The sequence below is a fragment of the Durio zibethinus genome, chromosome 9, assembly GCF_047325235.1.
Source record: "Durio zibethinus cultivar Kanyao isolate XHJ-2024 chromosome 9, ASM4732523v1, whole genome shotgun sequence".
Taxonomy (NCBI): Eukaryota; Viridiplantae; Streptophyta; class Magnoliopsida; order Malvales; family Malvaceae; genus Durio; species Durio zibethinus.
In genome coordinates this window covers 7,665,966-7,683,296 of record NC_143170.1, presented here as the reverse complement: position 1 = coordinate 7,683,296, position 17,331 = coordinate 7,665,966, and the positions used below count along the sequence as shown (strand labels likewise).

At 32.5% G+C, this 17,331-nt stretch overlaps 1 protein-coding gene across 2 annotated transcripts; it reads right to left on the bottom strand.

Moving 5' to 3' along the window:
- Window positions 1–7,121: 7,121 nt before the first annotated feature.
- Window positions 7,122–15,969, bottom strand: LOC111310405 (phosphoglucomutase, chloroplastic-like). 2 transcript variants are annotated; one of them, XM_022909842.2, is made up of 22 exons: window positions 15,431–15,969; window positions 15,267–15,332; window positions 14,982–15,026; window positions 14,789–14,881; window positions 14,536–14,588; window positions 13,868–13,919; window positions 13,701–13,769; window positions 13,528–13,596; window positions 12,794–12,916; window positions 12,654–12,706; window positions 11,667–11,745; window positions 11,514–11,578; window positions 11,364–11,431; window positions 10,078–10,196; window positions 9,930–10,004; window positions 9,699–9,814; window positions 8,188–8,329; window positions 7,981–8,062; window positions 7,843–7,889; window positions 7,641–7,718; window positions 7,459–7,564; window positions 7,122–7,390 (listed from the first exon to the last, which is right to left on the bottom strand). In XM_022909842.2, exons 1-22 carry the CDS (start codon window positions 15,674–15,676, stop codon window positions 7,323–7,325), a joined length of 1,914 nt encoding a protein of 637 aa, XP_022765577.2. In that variant the 5' UTR covers window positions 15,677–15,969; the 3' UTR covers window positions 7,122–7,322. The 2 variants fall into 2 exon arrangements, with proteins under 2 accessions (XP_022765577.2, XP_022765585.2); XM_022909850.2 differs by having other exon boundaries at window positions 10,111–10,196.
- Window positions 15,970–17,331: the final 1,362 nt, after the last annotated feature.

Here is a 17,331-nt window from a genome sequence, read left to right as displayed (position 1 = left end):
TACTAAAGTTATGACTTACCATATCCTTGGTAGGCTTACTAACAATCGAGGTAAACTAAAACGCAGATCTATGCACTGAATTTTGAATGTGCCAATGAGAAATTGATGTATACTAAGCATTATAATCCGATGAAGACTTATTCAGTGTAGCACATCAATGCCTTTGACGATAGATAAGCAAAACATGTATATCCTATTGCTCCAAAAACTTATGTAAAAAGTTATATGCAATATCGTACGTGCTGAAAGATGTGCCTTGATCGACTCAACATAGAGCCAAAGTGGTTAGAAAAATGGTTTATACGTAACTGAATTGTTATAAAACCTTTTTCAGATGATATGGCTCAAAAATAGCCCCACACTTCATATATCCAAAAAAATAAGTAATCTCCAATAATGGGTGATGTTGTCGTTGTGTCTCATAAAGGCTGTAACACCCCCGAATTGAGGGCAAGGCATCTACCTACTCATGTAGTTGTTGTAATGAATCAATATATGTACAAGGCTTCCACCATCGAACATGAGGTTCATGATCAGAATATACCATGTTAGCTACTAGACCAATCATCGAAAAGTACTCATAAATCTATGCCTACATTTACATTAAACAAACATAAATTATATGTTATATAAAATCAAATAGACAAATATAAATAATCTATAAATCATTAAACTAATGTAATATACATAGATGAAAAAGCATGATACAATAAACAATATGATGAATTTGAACTATGCTCGTTATACCAAGTTACTTGTATAAATATGTTAAACAAGTTGACCCTTAAGTTGCTCAATAGATGTAAGTACACAATCAATACTTTATCTCCACTCTTGTTGACCCTAAGAGATGGAGTAAGAAAACTCTTATATCACATTTCACATCTTGATCAGAAATGCTATCGATAACACCATTAAATGTATCTCATAGCCATTGTAGCCTGATAGATGCATCACAAGAAATTCTAATCTTATTGGTTGCCACAACCTTTAATACTCCGAGCAATCTCACAAATAATGCATTCGCCACATCCATCATCAACTTTTGAATTGATATCATCACCTTTTTACATATATGTGAAAAATTGAGTAAGCATTATCCAACGTGATCATCATCTCATCAAATGGTAGTAAAAAGTATTTGTCTCAGGTTGCACCTTTCAACAAATGATAAAGCTATCTTATTGTTGGACAAATGATAGGTGCAATTAATCAATAGTAGCAATCTTGAACAAATAATGTTCATAGAATATGCTATCGATAAACATCTAGAGGCCAATGTTGTAACTTTGCTCATGGTTGATTGCTTTTAAGGTACCTCACTCTTATAACAATAGTAACAAATATAAACTAATTATTAACTTTACATACATTAAGTAACAAAAATAAGCATCAGTCTCATTGAATTTATTACCTGGCCATTCTGTATTTGTGTTGCAATATGAATGCTAAAACTCTAACGAAAAAAGTATCTGTTGGCTTTCCAAGAAATGGCTCTAAAGATGAACAACCAACTTTGCATGGTAAACATCTAGCTACTTTTATGGGATAAACATCTAGTTGCTCTATCGAATCAACAACCAACTCATATGCATGTTCATCGACTCATCATCTCCTCTTAGAGGTAGTCGAATGACTGCAAATATCGGTTACAGCACATCCACCACCTCGACCAACAACAACTCCTCTCATTCATCTGTTTTTACATATATTAGATGGTCAACACATTAGCTTTGGAAGTAAATATACAAAAGTTAATGTGTACATAATGATACAGGTATGAAATATAAAAGTTGTTATGAGATTTTCAAGCTTTCGAATGGAGGGTGCCAAAATTTGTAAAAGATTTTTGGACATGCATTTTTCAGAATCTTTTAAATGATTTTGGAAACATACATTTCTAAAACATCTAAAAGGATTCTGGATTTACATTTTCAAAAACTTTTCAAAGTTTTCAGAAATACATTTTCAAAAATTCTTTTAATATTTAAAAAATGTATTTTCGAAAACTTAAAAGAAATTTTAAAAATTTATTTCCAAAACCTACGAATTGCAGAATTGTAATTTTTTGGAATTCAGCACGAAATCAAATGAACTTAACACAAAAACAAATGAATGACCTTTGATTATAAGTTTTATAACTCGATTTCCTTTGAATTTAGATTGATTTTTTTTTTTTTAATTTAGGTTTAAGGCAAAAGAGAATCAGGAAGGACGTGAGGGAGAGGGAAGATGGGGTGTGAAAGTAATTATGAAAATTTGAATTTATGGTTTGGAGTGTAATAAAAAAAAAGGAAATGTTTTAAGAAATAAGGTGTTAAAAGAAATTATTGGGGTGTGAATAGAACCCCTCTTGTAAAATAAAAAAAATAATGTTTTCAAAATTTTGAAAACGTATAAACAGTGTCAATTTTAAAATTTAAACATAGAAAGATTTGATATTAAAAGAATTCAAACCTTATCATCTCACAGTTTGAAGCTTTAACCGGGTTCTCTTATAAGTTTTTATTACAAAATTTATGCAACAAAAATATTTTATATATTCGAACATATTTTGGAATGCAATAAATTAAAAATAGAATATAAATAAAACAAAACAAAAATTTCTAAAGTATAATACTTAACACATAAAATTGATCACCATGTCAGACCCCTTAGTAGATGGGAGCAAATACAAACATAAACAAGCCCGTCAAACTTGTAAATCATGAAATCAGTAGACCTTTTTTATTTTTTATATAGGTGATCTGGGAGAGAAAGAAGGAAAGAAAAACACTCAAAATTAGTAGTCCACGCCTCAAATTTATTTTCAAACCAAAAATCATATATTCTCCATCTCCCTAACCATCTCCATCAAACACTTGGATTTCACACATCCCGACAATACTCGTGAAGAAGATTGGTCACTTCTATAATGCTCGACAAAAGTAAAGCTTAGCTTAAAAGAAGAAAAAAACTCGTTCAAAGCATTCCTAATTTGATTTGATCAACCATCCTTCTAATTTGGAGTTTTTTTAGTGTTATTGACGAATATTATCTAGTGGCAGATTGAGATTTTTTTTATCTATTAATAATATCTACAACTTTCGATAAATTTATTAATTTTGTTATGAAAAAGTGTTTAGAAAAAATTTTAAAGTGTCTTTTTGAGGCCAACCTAATTCAAAAGATAGATCCACCCATGATATTGTACAAAATATGTGGACTTTCAAGAGTATAAGTCATTATTTATTAGTATAGTAATTGGAAAAGTTTTATGTATTTGTAATGCAATAATACTACATTTATCCTCGTTAAAATTGTATTGTTAGAATCAAGATAGTGAGTAGTGAGGGTGACATATACGAGTGTGGGAAAAATATCGTCTTGCATATACATTATAGCTTGTTTGTTGAGGTTGGTATAGGGGTGAGCATGATCCAAGTGATCAGCGATTCGCACATGCTCCATATGGACGATCCTAAAATCAGGAACGAGGATTACTCATAAAGTGTTACTTTTGAAAATTTCCTTTCTTACTTTTCTAGATTTTTCAATGACACTGTTTACTGTGTTTAATGAAGTATCATGTATAAACATGACACTTCTTGTACCATGAATCTTCTCAATCACAATTAGTAATTAGGCTGTAGTTTAGGCGCAGACTTGGGCTGTAATTGTTGAAGTGGACGTTGATAACTCATAAATGTACAAATATTTTTTCCGAGAATCATTCCTAAAAATATGTTTAATTTTTTCCTTGATAAATCATACACATGAACTTTTTGTTGTTTACTCTTTTTTTTTTTATTTTGGTACAAATGGATTAAAGAAGTCCACGTTAGAAGGAAGAATGCCAGGGTTGAGAATCAAATTCACATTTTTCGGGAATCCTTGGTTTTGGCAAATCTATGGTTTTTGATGGAAAAGCTGTTTCTTCTCTTTTGTCCTTGGTTAAAAAATAATGCTAAACAAATACGGTATGACCTCGATTTAATTTAAAAAATTTACTGAACTCTTTTTTTTAAAAAAAAAAAAATAAATGAGGTAGTAATTTAAGATAAAAGAATATATTGCAAAATTTAAAATTTAAAATTTATTAAAAGTAATTGTATAAATAAATTAAATTAAATTTTAGATTCTTTTTTCTTTCTTTCTTTTTGTCTCTTAATTTAAATGATAATTAAATATTTATTAATTTTCTCTTATCACATATCTTTTGTCCTTGGTAACCACTAGTTCCACTTGAGCTCGTTGAATCATTATTTAAAGCCATAATGTAGCTATGAACCGTTCATATGAAACAATCTCTTCAATACCTTGTTTCGTTGCTTGCTTTTATATAGAAGGTAATGTATGCTTTGAGTACACTTTTTTTACTAAAAATTTGTCCATGAGTGAGTTCCTGTCATATTCACCCTTTTTTCTTTCAGTTTTTCCCCAAGAATCAAGCTTAGGTGCTTCACATCACCAAATTTTAATACAATTTTCAACTATATCATTAAAAAATTTTAACTTGTCCAAACACAAACAGGTCCAAGCAAATGGCTGTCGAAAATTTAAAATAGACAAAAACTCTAGCTAGGCTTGGTTTCCCAAAATCCAAATTAGAAACACTAGAAGACGGAGGAGAAGGCGGCAAGGGAAGGGGAGGGGAGGGGAGGGTGAAGGGACATGAAAGGTCCATCTACAGGCAAGTAACATGATGGTGGAGTTATCAAAATGTCATGCAGATAAAAGGTGGGGCAAATTTAGTTTCTCTCCAAGAGCAAACGGCAAACCCCATGATATTGATAGACTTGGCTAGGATCTATATGCACAAACTATGGCTAAAGAGGTGTGTTCACAATTAGGACCAACACAGTTCCATCCTCTTATTTATCCACAAATTAAAAAAGATTTGCTTTTCTCCCTGTCTCTACCACTATTTGTTGGTGGGATTTAAATCACATTCCAATGGGGAGCCAAGACAATCCGGATTGATTTTGGTTTTGGATTTTTAAAGAAAAAGATGGGTCTCAGTGGCAATGATAACAAAAGTGTGTGTGTGGTCTCATGCCCAGCAAGGAGTTGGTATTCAACCCGGTCCAGTTTCACCCTCAATAATTCTCCTTTTCTCTTTGGTTTTTCTCTCTCCTCACGTTAATGCCTTTGAGCAACCAATCTTTCTCTACACCTTGCTTCAACCAGGGAAAAAAACCCAAAGAAGCATATTTCCTGCACATTACATTTCACGCTTGCTTCTTTGTCATGATAAGCCGATAACTACTTTGATTCCAAAATAATATTTTTTACTGAGTCACACCCGACACCTTTTTCTCGTTAAAATTTGAATTCACGTTTAAATTAAGATTATTTTAAAAAGATTGTTGCTATTTGTACTCTAAATTTTTTAATATATTTTAAAATTTTAATTTTTTAATATATTTTAAAATTTTAATTTTTAATAAAATTATTTAAGTATTTATTAGTTAATTATTTTTTGTTTTTTTACTTTTTTTTTAAAAATTTATCTTTGATTTTATGTTTTTTTTTTTAATTTTAAATGCGTAAAATTTTTTTTTGAATTTGAATTATTGGATTTAAAATTTTATAAATTTTTAGTTGAAAAAAGAGAAGAAAAGGGATGTGAGAAGATGGATACTTGAATTTTTGATAAATTTATATTTTAGATTTGAAATCCGTTAAATAAAAAAATTAAATGTTAATAATGGAATACAAAGAGAAAAAATTGAAATACAAATAACATCAGTGTTCTAAAAAACAAAATCAACTTTTTAAGTGTCCATGGAAGGAGAGAACTGTGCATGATTTGATTTTTTGTAACAGAAAGAGACTGTCACACATGTAAAGTTTGAAAATTTCATTGTCATCAATGGTACACTATTTCTGGTTGCAATCTTTGATGCTGTAGTTGGCGATGATATGGGGACAAATAAGCAGGAAAGGCGGCATCTCTTTAGATTTCCATTTGCACTGAGAAACGGAAAAGCACGTTCCTAGGACCCTCCTTGAAGAAATTTTATTTCACTGAGAGGACTTAGACACTACTGTCACATCCAGAGAAAGGTATAAAATTATCGAAGAGAGGTGACTGGTACAAATTGGAAGTTTTGGAAGCCAAGCATACTTTTTCAACATGCTTTCTCATGTTTGAGTACGTGCTGTGCCACTGTCACTTGGGCTTTTGCTGGACAGCGGTGGCTCGCAACTCATTGGAAAACCTAGTGGGTTAGCATTTTTTTTTTTTAACATTAAAATTTGCATGGTGCTCATGCTTGTCTTAGCTGTACTTTGAGGTGGCCGGGGCACTGCCATTCGATGGCTCCGAGGTCCGAATCATGGAAATCTGATCAGCCCAAATTGAATCTATGTCATCTAAACTATTAATAATTTATTAATTTATATTGTATTTTATACTAAATTTATCATAATTTATATTTACATGATAATATAAAATTAATTTTTTAATTTTTTAAACTCATAATTTTTCTTAAAATTTTGAATGATATACTTTTTTTTTTTTTTTTGGTATCATGTTACTTGTTTTAAAAAAGATGACCAATATTGTAAATCAAGACGGATCAGTCAGTTTAACCAGAATGGCCAACTGGTTAAATCAGTTATCAGATCAGATACCAAGTAAGAATGTTGCAGACTACATGCAACTGGTGATTCACTCAAAGCAACGTCCAAGAGTGACGAGGAATTTCATGAGCTGACCATTCAAGACGCATTCTGTCTTGTAAGCCTGGTCATGTTGTGCTATTGCATCGGCTCTTATCAACACTAATGTATTATTGATCCCACTTGTCCTTCACTATTTGCAGGAGAGTCAGAAAAATAATAATAATAATAATAAATGCAGATGCAAATGAAATTATACAAGGCGGAGAAAACATGAGAGGAGCATTAAAACCATAGAGCATAGAGTAAATTGGAGATTGACACCCCCCCCCCCCCCCCCTCTCTTTCAGCATCTAAAAGGGAGACGCTCAGAGCCAGGGACCCACACTTGTGCAGAGAAAAAAGGAAAACATGGTGATGAGGCTTGGTTTGCCAATGAAAACTGGCTCCGGCAAGTCAGAAGATACATTACCTTCCGCATCAGTCCAAATGGATCTTTCATCTATTTCAATCTATTTTCACTGAATCGAGCATTTGAAGCTAGACGTTTTATTTTCAGATAAATATTTCATATAAATTACATGGAGTGATTCTACAATGCCAGACTAACTAGCATAAAAACAAAACTTAACAGAGGCCAGGAAAGAAGGAATGCTCAACCATAGTAGAGTCACTTCAAATGGCATTTGATAGGTGAGGCTCAGGATGAGTGTGCTTTATGTGATGACTGTAGGTTTCTCCCTTCCTGTGAAGTCCTTCAGCTTTGATACAGACAATGCCAAATCTGAAATACAACCAAAAAATTCATTCATCAATTGCCTAAAGGAATACAAAAAATGACCACGAACATACCTATTAAAGGCTTCAATGCCACTTGGGCATCCATGTCATGTTTAGAAACATCTGGTTCAAATTGTTCAATGTAGATTCGAATGGTAGCACCAGCTGAACCAGTTCCCTATATGTATATGAAATTTAATCATATCAGAAAGAGTATGAGTATTTGAGCAAGCAAAACAAAGTCCTGCACTTACCGATAAACGGAATATAATCCTTGAACCATCTGTGAAAACAAATCGAACACCTTGCTTTGAGGCCACACTTCCATCCACCTAAAAAATCAGACAATCAATATTAAACTAACAAAGCATAACAATTTGAAGATAGTACAGTTATATGTTGAAGGTGATCAAGTTTTAAGCAAAGACCTCGAAAATATAGAGTGCTAAAACTTACAGGATCAGTGTATGCAAAGTCATCAGCAAATTTAAGGACATAATTTCCTACAAAGGAATTTTAAGCAGTCAAACAGATGCAAAATAAGAACATTGCAGTGGATGGCGCATGGGAATTAAGGTTTGGTTGCAAACTTACCATACTTTTCACCTTCCTTACTCTTTGAAACCAGATCTCTAAGGTATTCAATCATTTTATTGGCACCTTCAGATTCACATTCCTGAATAGTGACTCATGAATTAGATAATTAAACCTTCTCCAAAAACAAGGAATTCCCAAGCTGAAATGAACTAGAAACTATTAAACTCATGCCAACTTTTTTCAAAAAGCAGCTATCATGCTTACTTCATAATCATATCTAGAAAAGAAATTTCTTCCATAGGTTGCCCAGTGTTCTTTGACAACATCAGAGATAGACAACAATTTCTCTCCGGGTTTCTTATCTTTGTTTCGATATGCAATAATTGAGAGCCATGCTAAAACAGCCCTGTTATTCACAAAATTAAAAATCATTATATTTAGAATCCATGGATAAGTTAACAGTGGATGACAGCATTTATAAGCATCATAAACAAGGAACAGATGCCTTAAAATCTTATTCACAGGTCAGGTCTCTAAGGGTGAAAACATATGCGGAAGTAGCAGTAATGGAAGTATTCAGCTCCACCATGGAATTATGAAGAAACTACTAATGGATGTGCTTGGATCAAAAGAAGTTGAGGGAGAAACAAAGAGACAAATTAAACTGATTCTTTTGTTGAGATAGTGAAAAGTTAAAGAGAGATGTGAATAGAAGAGAAAAGAGTGTGCAAGTGACATTTTCTCCTTTTTCTGCCCTTTCAAAACTAATCAGATTTGAGAAATCTAGAGAAATGACACTAGCTACATTTAATTATAAAGCTATTCGAAAGTGTGCCAAATATTAGAAAATAGTAATTTTGCCTCCTAAGTTTCTCTTATTTTCTTTCTTAATTTAAAATCTCTAACATATTGTTGAGCTTTTGCGGTCATTTCACCAAAGTTTCCATTATGGTAGAATAAGTCCAGACCTACAAAAGAAAATTGATGAATAAGTACCAAATACGCTTTATACATGCAATGATATTCACTAGTAGAGAATGAAAGACCTTCCATAACCTAAAATCCAATCTGGCTGTATTACACAGTTTCAACTACCAAAATGTGCCCCACTACTAATATTCACCCAAGCCTTGCTTTGTTGCAGTAGTATTGTGGCTTAAATTAAAACTTGGCAAGTGGTCTTAATTAGAGTACACAGCATCTCCTTTTCTGCCTCCAGATATAGCTTCCCGAGATTTTGGAAGCAATTGGCAATGGTTCAGTATCATAGATTAAACAGAGACCTCAATAATAGACTTTGATTGACAAGCTAAATTGTTGAGATGTCTTCAGATGGCTATGATTTTGCTTCTATAATGCTTGTCAGGATTATGGTAACAAAAGCTTAAACTGTAAAAGAATACCATATTTAAAAAGCGAGCATAAAAATCCGCACAAGATGCTAAAAGGAGGACAATGAGGACAATAAGGAGAGCATATTTGACAGTTTGCATTATAAGGTGCACAACGGCAAAACAATGTCAAATGGAACATGGGATCAGGAAGAGTGAAAGGGGATTGAACTCAGAATACTGAAACTAGTTGATATTGGCAAAATAATCCATCTCCACCAAGGCAATGATTGAGGACATTATAATATAAATAATTCATGCAGTCAACCTTATGTTGTAACTGATGACAGTATTATGTCAACATTCCTGATGAGACGAGAAGTCTCAGTTTTAGCAAATGTAAGCAATTTGTTAAACAACCTGTGAATTAAAACAAGCAATTACCATATGCCATCCTTCTCACGAATATGATCCGAACCAGTACCAAAGCTTTCTTCCCCACAAATTGACAACTTTTCAGCATCCATAAGATTTCCGAAAAATTTCCAGCCAGTGGGAACCTGAAACAAAAAATCCAGTAGTTTGTTTGAAGAAAGTATCTTAGAATATTTTCCTTGCCCTTTTGTACAGCCTTTCTTAGAAGATTAGGATACATTAATTGAGAAAAGTGCTTACCTCAAAAAAAGGAAGACTCAACTTTTCAGCAACATGTTCAAGAGCACCACTGGTTGGCATTGATCGAGCTAAACCCTGAAAATGCTAAACGTAAGTAATCTATGTTTGGCTTAAGAAACATGAAAGCAGAGATGCTTAAATTTGGTACCTTAGGACCACTCCGAAAATATGGGATTGCTACCTGTGCATTTGCGGCAATAATTGCAACTGAGTCTGAAGGAGTAACAAAAAAGTTTTTACCTAGAATCATGTTTCTATCGCCATCCCCTGAGTAATCATGAAACAAGTTGATTGTGATTCAAAACAAGATTGTATTGACTGCACCTTATTTAGTAACATAGAACCAAGTAACTTTTGTTTACAAGCTTGGATAGGCCAGTGATTGAGAATATGTAACTACACATCTAAAACAGATTCAAACAAAAGACGCAAGTTAATTTAAATAACCATGATACAGTTCTGCTGTAAGGTACTTCTGCATGTCAACCATGTACTGAGCATTATCTCTCTCCAGAAAATTAAAACAAAAAGAAATAACAACAAAAGAACATGAAGAAAATATCGCTCTTTAGGTCCCCAAGTTCCAAATGTGATTAAGCCTCCCACCAAAATGAGTCCAATCTGCTCGAAAACAGGACATCCCCAGTAATTTATAAATTTATGCTCCCCCCCCCCCCTTTCTCTAAATGAGTATGTTTCTTTCTATTAAGTCAGATTTCTGAATCAGTGCCACTATAATTAATGTTTCAACTTTACATACAAACTTTGCAACATTCTCCTCTCTTAAAAGGTGGAACAGATACAACTGTGAGAATCTATTCTGGATTAAGAGAGGAGGACGGGTGAGACTCTGAATTGACAATCAGTAAAGAGAAGATTAGGGAAAAAGATGTAGGAGTGAAAGAGAGGATAAATAAAAGGAGGAAACTCACATAAGTTAACAAAAATAAAAACTTGCCTATGTTCAAGAAGAACCAATGTTTCAAGAAGAAAGAAGAGTCCTATTATCCATAAAATAGCTTGTCCTAGAAATGTCAGGAACCATTTTGACAAAAGAAAAAGATAATTTATGGTTATTAGAAGCCCTTGTGCAAAGCAATTGGAAACATAAGATTAATCGGAAGAGTCATACATTCAAAATAAGAGTTCATCAAGTTTAGAATACAAAGGGTGGTTCAAGAAAGCACCAAATTATTCTAAAATTAAGTTCCAAGTTTTGTTCTCTTTCTTCCATGCTTCTCTAGGTTTGAAGCCAAACTTTTGGATTTTGTTCTCTTTCTTCCATACTTGTCTAGATTTAGAAGCACAAAAGAATTTAGAAAAATGAAGATATTAGTGAATGAATCCCACTATAAATGCATAACAAACTGGAGAAATCTTACAATACAAGAAAATTCAACACAAATTTCTCTCTTCTGAGGTCTTACAACATACCATCACTTGCTGCGCCAAAATCAGGTCCATTCTCACAATACATTGTATTAACCAAATCCTTTGCATACCTGTTTCGCCATTAGGTCAGAAAGTGCTAGAGTTTTAATAGAATCTAGATATATAGCATTTGCTGACTAGTGACTATCTTACGTAAGATTAGGATCTGGATGACCATGTCCAAAATCCTCCAGAGGCACTCCATTTGATATAGAATCCTACATGACACAGCTAAGATCTAGAGTCAGGAGCTTCAAAGCAGTTAGGTTAATAGTCTATTTCAGATATTTCATAAGCATGACATACCGGGCTGGCTCCTAGCTTGTCCACAAAAATGGGTTTTGCATAAGCACCAGTAACAGCATGCATGGCATCAAATACAAACCTATAAAGTAACACTTAATGCTGTAAAATTTAGTGATAAGATCTCATCTCTATCAAGCATAGTAGATTAGAGGGTTCCGTAAGGCAAATGGGTAGAAGAGCTAACTGTTCTATTATGAGAGGCAAAATTATAAGAGTATAATTCAAGGCAGGATTCAGGAAAGGGAAATAATTAAAAATAAGTAAAACAATTAAAAGCAAAATCACTACTAACCAAATAAAGAATGTACCATCAAATGAATCAGCAAAATGAAAATGGAAAGACACAAGAGGAACTAGCCACGAGTGAAATCCCAAACAAAGAATGCACCATCAAATGAATCACAAAATGAAAATTGAAAAGCATAGAGGAACTAGCCACAAGAGTGAAATCAACACACTTGGTGGTAAGTATATTCTGAATAGGAATTCTCATCTACGTCACTAATTACTGAAACCTTGGAATTTTACATCATGTTTCTTCAGCCAGAAAGGAAGAAAAAGTAAAAGATCATGATAAGAATAGGCTGACAACAATTTTAGAGATATCAGCAATCTTTTGCCTGGTTGAAACAGATTTAGATGGATCCTAGCTTACAATTCATAATACCTTCCACTTCAAGTATACTGCCTAAAGGACATTCATGAGAACTGGGAATTGAGAATGTTCATCACATGGAGACCAACAACTCCACACACAGCCCTCGATAATGATATGCACTTACAAATATATGACTTGAAATACGATATAATTTGTTGTTGCATACATATTAAAGCATGTATATGATCTTTCTTGTGGCCACTTCTAGCATGTTTTAATTCTATAGCAAGCAATCAACATCCAAATTAATCAAACATAAAACAAGCTAGCAAGTAGCAAGAATCTTAATAAAACTATCATTCCTGCTTAGTCAGGAGCACAAGGTATACCTGAAATCTGATCTTAAGAGAAGACTTCTGATGAGCTCGAAATTAAACACATTCTGCACATAATCCCACAATATCGTCGATAGAAGCACATGAAGTTTTATCCAAAATTATAGAATGAGTTGGCTATTTTTTTCCCTCACCTCCATTAATTCCAAATAGTCAGAAACTGGATCTATGACCTCAACACTGAAGTTTCCATATTTTGTAATTCCAAGACGAGAAAGGTCAACGTCAGGAATCTCAGCCATTTTAATCTCAGATATCTGCACAGCATTTCCATTCTCAAACAATAAGCAGGAAATATTCATTAGCACATAATAAAACACTTCAGTTAAGCGCAAAAAAATAAATGATTGACCAGGAGAAATGATCAAGAACAGAAATTTAAGTGTGAAACAGAAGTCGCAACCGTCTCCATTATTTAGGCAAAACAGCTCACTCTGTTTTGGAGTAGTTTGACTATGAGATTCCATTAATATTAAAAATTGAAAAATTATAGAGAGGTTTAAGAAAATTTGGGAAACCTCTTGTGTGAATCAGCGAACCAGGCATGTCTTTTCTTTTTCAGTTTTTTTCTTGACTTGGTAACAGTTGAACCTGGAACTAAACCCAATCCATTCTTGAAGCTGACTGGCTGAATCCGGAAAACAGTTTGTAATCAAAATTTGCATACTCCAGTAAAATCAAAGGTATCCCAGAAAACACAGCCACACCAAAGATTAATGGTGGATTTACGACTCATTTATGGACAAACTCTAGCTGAAGTTTTCCTTGTACTAATTCTATGGTGTTCATCTCAGGCCTCTTTAACCAACCAGTCAATCACTCTTCAAACAAAAATATATAATATATAATAATAAAACTCTATACTTACAGAAAGGGTATTCCCATATATCTTGTCAGTAATGGATTCAGGTGCAGGTTGGCCACTGCTGTAATTAAACTGGAAAATAAATGGATGAACAAAATGTCTGTTGAATTTCAATAAATGGAACATAGCTTTCATGATTTAACCAAACATGTTGCCACAATGGATTAGATATAAACCTTGATACCCCAGTCATATTCAGGGCCTCCAGGATTATGGCTTGCACTCATGATAAATCCACCGTTAGCCTAAGAGGAAAGAATTGTTCAATTAATTGGTAAAAATACATAAATATTTAAATGTTGACACAATGCATGGAAATCAAAATGAAAAGAGATATGCTAGCCTTCCTCTTCCGAATTACAGCAGAAACAGCTGGTGTGGACAGAATACCTTCCCTGCAATGTCATATTCCATCTTTAATTTCCTTCACAGAAACTCAACATCCCAGGAACAGTTTTTGAGAAAGTGAAGAAGCAGAAAAGTTTATTTGCAACACAAACAGTACTTAGATTAAATCTTTTGGGCAGGCAGGCCCAAAGGCAATGCTTCATCAACCTTTTTTCTTTCCTAAAGGATGATTAGAGTCTCTGAAGAAATTATAGAGATTGCATTAGAGTTCTCTATAGAGAGTAGATCAACAAATTAAAGCTTCAAGTAATCAAAACTTTTCTCTCACCACCCATCAATTGAGAGTCAGGGATAACTGTTATTCAGATTAGCAGATACAGCATATGGGGGAGATCACTAGATGACATGTAAAGTTTGTCCTGTAAATGAAGGAGTAATGCTCCATCCTTCATTTAGTTTATTTTTTAATCAAATTTAACAGCTGGAAAACATAACTGGGCCAATAGTTATCTGATGATGAAAATAACAATTAGTCAATAGATTCATTAATACCTAAACCATCAAAGATGGGATGACAAAATCAGACATATTTCAAGTTTATTGTTCTTCCCTCCGAACAATAGTGACACTAGTGAAGAATATAAGCAAATGAAGAACACTCACCTGCCAACCAAAATTTTGCCAACACCATTCCCAGCAGCAATTTTGATAATTATCTGCACTTCAAATTAAAATATTCCTGAAGTCAAAGAGACTAATGTTTTCAAGTACATACATGATTTTGTTTGTTCTTTTTCTCTTCCTTGTCTTGTTTGCTAAGTCAAAAGGAAAGTTCAGGTTTGATATGTCAAAAGAACTTAAACCAAATCCAAGCAGAACAATGCACTGTTAATTGACTAGCAGATTGGAAAATGACCTGCGCAGCTTCGTGGTTGAAGTATCGTCCATCACCTCCTAGAACCAACACTGCATTCTTGTAATCCTCGGGTGGCAATGAATTAAACAACGCCTGCAGACACATAAGTTCCAACCCATTAATGCAAATGAGCGCTAAATGACTAAAACAAATAAAAGGAATGCCAAAAAATGAAATTTGCAAAAATTCAAACCTGGATCCAATTTAAAAGATAATTATCTTGCATGAAAACTTTAACCTGCAACAGATGAAATTGTGTTAAATAAAACCAAAGACAAAGACTACATGGAATTTGATGTTAAGCAATTGGATCCCCAAGCCAATTTCAAAGCAAATACATCAATGTTTATGAAACATAAATGGGAAAATCACCAAAATTCTACCCCCATTCTTATCTTACCTTAACCAATGAAAAAAGAATCAATTTTTAGAAGCAAAATAATACAAATAACAGTGAAAAAATATAATAAAAACTTACCTTTTTCCGAAGCCCACTTGTCCCAGTCTTCTGCCCTTCAATCGGCTTAGTGGGAACTGAAATTATCTGTACATTCAAATAAAGAAAACCCAAAAACCACTATTTAGTTTAGACTACAATAATATTAAAAAAAAAAATAGAAAACCAATGCCAAAAAATGCAACCTTGACGCCTCCGGGCTCAGCAATTGTGGTGGAGGAAGAAGAAGAAGAAGAAGAAGAAGAAGAAGAAGCTTTGATGGTGAAAGAAGGCAAGTGTGATAATGAAGACGAATTCCTTCTGAGAGGGAAGCGGTGGGTATAGAGATAAGAAGAAGAAAGGATGGGAGTGGCATTTAATGATCGTTTTGATGATATGAAAGCAGCAGAGAAGAAACATTCCAGTCTCATAGAATTGCAACAAGAAGCCATATCTTTGTAATTTTTGTTCTTCTTCTACAATTGACGGCGGCAAATGATGGTACTTTTCGTCTGTTCAGGTATGAATGAATCAATGAGGGTGGTACGTTGTGGGTCTTAAAGTGCAACAGAATAGAGGGGAGATCTGAGAGTGACATTGAAATTTTCTTTGGCTCTAAATAATAGGAAAAACCAATGAGGAATTGAGTGCCACATGTACGTTGGGAAACGCTTATCTTGACATCTCCGTCATCATCTTCACACTTCCATTCCCGTTCCACGTGATCACGACCTGCTCTTCCCTCGCCTCACTTATTTCTCCCTATTCTTTTATCATGTAATTATTTAAAATATTTATTTTGTTATTTATAAATAAATTATAAATTATTATTAGTATTGTATATTCTTTCATCTCATATTGTTAATTCGTACTTTATTTTTATAAATTTTTTTTAAAAATTAATTTTTGATGTATATAATATTAAAGTTTTATTTTTTATAAATTTGATATTTCATAATTTTTATATTAAAATGTAAAAAAAAAAATCATATAAAAAATAAGATAATAAATGCTAAAAAAGACATTAAAAAATAAGATATATAATCAAAATATTTCATTAATTAATTCGATAAATGATTGGCCGTTCATATATCTTTTATAGGCAAATGAATACAAAGCCAGCCATATAAGAATCTATGTTTACGCGAATTTGTCGCTAACGTTAGTGGTACTTCATAAATAAGTACAAAAGATCTCAATGATTCTACGGTACATTCTTTTATTTATAAAGTAAAGGGAGATATTTTTATTATTATTATTTATTTATAATGATCTCTCTCTAAAGGTGTAAATAATAAATTCATACTCAATCAATTATTTGAGTTAAGTTTAAATAAAATTTAAATTTAATTTAATTATTGTCGAGTTAAGCTCATATAATTTAATTTATCGAATGAGTCAAGTTTGAATATTTTAATATTTAATTCAAATAATTTATAAATTTGATCAAATTTTTATATTTAAATATATATTTTTATTATTTTAATTAAAATTTATTATTTTATTTTATATATATTATAAACATGAGTCCAAATTTGAAAATAAATAATTGAATTTAAATTGAATATAAAAATTAAACTCATTTTTATATTAAAAATAAGATTAATCAAACGAATTCAAATAACTCAATTTTTATATATTTTTTAAGTCAAACTCAAATTTATAAATTAAAATTCAATTAAATTCAAATCGAGTTTTTAACGTAGAATTTTAAGTTTAGTTTGAGTTTTAATTTTTCAATAATTATAGTTACTTATCTCCATGATTGCACTAATCAATTGTGCTCGACCACATTAGAACTAGTGAAGATGTCAGTTTTTCGTTAGTGGCAATCATAGCCCTTGTTATCACTCATAAATTGATGAGAAAACTAAAATTATCAATCACAGCTTAAAAATTTTCTTGAAGAGTTATGTGATAAAGAAAGTAAAACAATGAGAACCTATTTTACCATAAGTGGAGTTTGCCTACAACCATTTACCAAGTCAAACCATTAGTTGCAACCCTTTTGAAATTGTTCTTGATAAGAATCTAATCTTTTCTTTGTATTTAAATCAACTTTCTACTAACCAAAAATTTGATAGAGATGTAGAAAAAAGAGCCAATA

What these genes read in the sequence shown, in the direction of transcription:
- LOC111310405 (XM_022909842.2), bottom strand. Translation starts at nt 15,676, where the DNA reads ATGGCTTCTTGTTGCAATTCTATGAGACTGGAATGTTTCTTCTCTGCT. An exon ending in TGAGTCTTCCTTTTTTTGAG is followed by an intron (nt 9,815 to 9,929) that starts GTAAGCACTTTT and finishes TTTTTGTTTCAG; the next exon opens with GTTCCCACTGGCTGGAAATT. An exon ending in GGCATTGAAGCCTTTAATAG is followed by an intron (nt 7,391 to 7,458) that starts GTATGTTCGTGG and finishes GTTGTATTTCAG; the next exon opens with ATTTGGCATTGTCTGTATCA.